This window comes from Condylura cristata, unplaced genomic scaffold, assembly GCF_000260355.1.
Source record: "Condylura cristata isolate star-nosed mole 26May11 unplaced genomic scaffold, ConCri1.0 scaffold00050, whole genome shotgun sequence".
NCBI lineage: Eukaryota > Metazoa > Chordata > Mammalia > Eulipotyphla > Talpidae > Condylura > Condylura cristata.
The window spans coordinates 1,873,469-1,876,465 of record NW_004567151.1 but is presented as its reverse complement, the minus strand read 5'-3'; the positions used below and the strand labels follow the sequence as shown (position 1 = coordinate 1,876,465).

General features: G+C 74.9%; 2 protein-coding genes across 2 annotated transcripts in view; one reads left to right on the top strand and one right to left on the bottom strand.

The window, feature by feature from the left end:
* HHAT (hedgehog acyltransferase) overlaps positions 1-463 on the top strand; it is a 28,817-nt gene extending 28,354 nt beyond the window's left edge. The window contains exon 8 of the mRNA XM_004694913.2: positions 76-463. Coding sequence (XP_004694970.1) covers positions 76-463 — 388 coding nt within the window. The remainder of the gene's footprint in view (positions 1-75) is intronic.
* Positions 464-503: 40 nt separating this feature from the next.
* KCNH1 (potassium channel, voltage gated eag related subfamily H, member 1) overlaps positions 504-2,997 on the bottom strand; it is a 30,620-nt gene continuing 28,126 nt past the window's right edge. The window contains exons 6-7 of the mRNA XM_012734207.1: positions 1,387-1,726; positions 504-564 (exon numbers count right to left, since the gene is read on the bottom strand). Coding sequence (XP_012589661.1) covers positions 504-564; positions 1,387-1,726 — 401 coding nt within the window. The remainder of the gene's footprint in view (positions 565-1,386; positions 1,727-2,997) is intronic.

Here is a 2,997-nt window from a genome sequence, read left to right as displayed (position 1 = left end):
GTGGCGCCCCCGGAGCGGGGTTTCTGCGCGCGGGGCCGGCCTGCCCCGGGGACACCGCCTGCCCCTCTCCTGCAGGTACCTGTACATCCCGGCGGGCGGGTCCCAGCGCGGCCTGCTGGGGACGCTGTTTTCCACGGCGCTGACCTTCGCCTTTGTGAGCTTCTGGCACGGCGGCCGCGACTTCCTCTGGTGCTGGGCGGCCCTCAACTGGCTGGGCGTCACCGCGGAGAGCGGCGTCCGGCGGCTGCTGGAGACCCCGGGCGTCCGGGACGTTGTGGTGAGCGGGGCTGACGGTCTGCGCCCCGGGGGCGCGAGAGGGCGCGAGTCCGAGTCGGCGCGAGAATGCAGGAAACGGCCCCGCGGAGGCCGCGGTCAGCGCCTGGCTCCTGGACCTCGTGCCGCTGGGGCTGGGCGCGTGCGTGGTGGCGGGCAGATGGTGGCCCCGGCCCCCCGCGTCGCCTGACCCGTCCGACGGCCTTCGCGAGGGTCCGGGGGGCCCGGGGTCACCGGCCGCCCGCTGCCCGGCCACTGTCCCGTGGGGTGTCGTCGGCAGGGAGGAGCTTCCTGCAGGCGGAAGTGAGGCCTTTCTGGGCACCCCCGCACCCGCTCTGCTGCCCTGCAGGGGCCCCCCTGGTCTGCCGGGGCCCTCACGGGCCTCGTGAGTCTCGCTGACCGCAGTGCGTCCCAGCGGCCCAACCCTGGCCTGCTGAGGCTGCCCAGTGCAGGAAAGTGACCCGGCCCCGATGAGGCCCTCTGCTTCTCTGCCGGGCCTGCAGTGACTGTGAGGCCGTGACCTTGGGCTTGCTGCCCGGGGCCAGCTGTCACCGTGAGCTTCCTGCCGGGGGCCAGGCCGTGGCCTTGAGCTTCCCCCAGGGGGCCAGGCGGTGACCGTGAGTTTCCTGCCCGGGCCAGGCCGTGACCTTGGGCTTCCTGCCGGGGCCAGGCGGTGACCTTGGGCTTCCTGCCCAGGGCCAGGCGGTGATCTTGAGCTTCCTCGGGGGGGCCAGGCCGTGGCCTTGAGTTTCCTGCCAGGACCAGGCCATGACCTTGAGCTTCCTGCCCGGGCCAGGCAGTGACCTTGGGCTTCCTGCCCAGGGCCAGCCCGTGACCTTGAGCTTCCTGCCGGGGCCAGGCGGTGACCTTGGGCTTCCTGCCCAGGGCCAGGCGGTGACCTTGAGCTTCCTGCTGGGGCCAGGCCATGACCTTGAGCTTCCTTCCCCTGCGCCAGGCCGTGACCTTGGGCTTCCTGCCCGGGGCCAGCTGTAACCTTGAGTTTCAGGCTCTCCAGTCTGCGTCCCTCCGTGGCCTGCTGATGGGGGCTCGAGAGGCAGGGCACGGCCAGCCCCCCGCCCCCACGCCCACGTGTCCGGCTCAGTCCTGGCCCACCTGCGCCCTGCAGGGCCTGACCCCACGCGGTCAGCGGGCCAGCCCCGATCCCCCTCCCAGCCGCGGCCTGTGAGCCCGGGTCGCACACTGCCCGGCGGGTGGGGCGTCGGCCGGAGTCGCGGGCACCGGGCCGCGGTCAGGGCCCCGCTGTCAGAGGCGGGACCCCAGGGGAGTCCGAGCTTGGCCCGGGCCGGCTCCCGGGGCCCCAAGGCCGTAGGAGGGGCCCGGGGTGAGCCCAGCGCTGCTGTCAGGGCCCCGGCAGGAGAGCCGGTCACCGCCTGGACCCGCCCTGCGTCCCGCTCACTGTCCGCCCTGTCCTCTGGCCACCGCCGCAGGCGGCCTGGAACCGCATGCGGGCAGCGGGAGGGGCCGTGGAGCCTGGGCGCGGCTCTGCCGAGGGCAGGTGTGGTCAGCTGTGCCCTCCCGAGGGGTCTGCCAGCCTGCCCCTGGGAGCCCTGTCAACTCGGGGGGCCTGTGTCACCCCGCCCCTGGAGGGCGCCCTGGACATGGCAGGCAGTCTCTCTCTCACCTGGTGGTCTGCTCATGGGCCCCCCACTGCCCGCCAGCCCCCTGGACACAGCCCAGCGCCAGCTCATGGCCTGGCGGGGCCACGTGGCTCCGGCTCCCCGCTGCCGGGGTGTCCCGGCCACGTGACCTGTCCTGGGGCAGCGTGTGTCGCTGGCCTCGGGGCCTCCGGGCCTCAGCTGCTCCGGCCCCTGCCGCTGGCCACTCGGGGCAGGTCGCTGGCGCCTCCTCACACGTCCGCTCTCCCGCCCAGCGGGGGCCCCAGGCCATGAGGCGGGGCAGTGGCCGAGACCTTGGGTGTCCAGGCCGGCCTGCCGGCCGGGGCCACTCATGTGTGAGCTGCAGCTCGGTCCCTGGCGCCTCAGCACCGCGTCACCGTGGCTCCCCGCGGGCCACAGAGGCCGGGGCCACATTGGACCCGTGGCCCTGCCGTGGCCATGCCGGCGAGCTGTGCCTTGGGACAGACCCTCTCCGCCGCCCTCCCCACCCCCAGCTGACCGGGCAGCTCCGGAGCTATGGTCAGCCGCGGGCTCTGGCCCGGGCGCCCGCCTGTTCTCCGGGCCTTGACTTCGCATGCTGTGGCGCGCTCACGTGGCGCGCTCACGTGGCGCGCTGTCCCCGGGGCCGCGAGCACCTGCTGTCTGACTTGCTCTCCCCGAGCAGAATTAGGGGCCGAGAGTGGGGGAGTCAGACTCGGCCGGGACCCCCCACCCTCAGCCGCGGCCGCCCTCCCCGACGCCCCTCCGTCCTGCTCGGCCCCGGCGCCCACCCTGTGGCTCGCGTGGACGACAGGGCCGCCCCAGCAGCGTGACCGGCTGGGTGCTGGGTGCGGCCAGGGCACAGTCCTTGCCGGCCCTGAGCTGGGGAGCGGCTGGGGGCTGCCCTGGGGGCGTTCGGGGTGCACGTCCCCACCAGCGCCGCCCCCGGCCTCCTGGCCCGCTGTCCGGACCCTGCCACCCTCTGGCCCTCCGCAGCTCCGCCTCTGCAGCCCCGGGGCCCCTGGACAGCATCAGCCCTCTGGGACTGGGGGGTGTCACCGCCCCCGCGTGGAGGGGCCGCGTGGGGGGGCCGCGTGGGGGGAGGGGG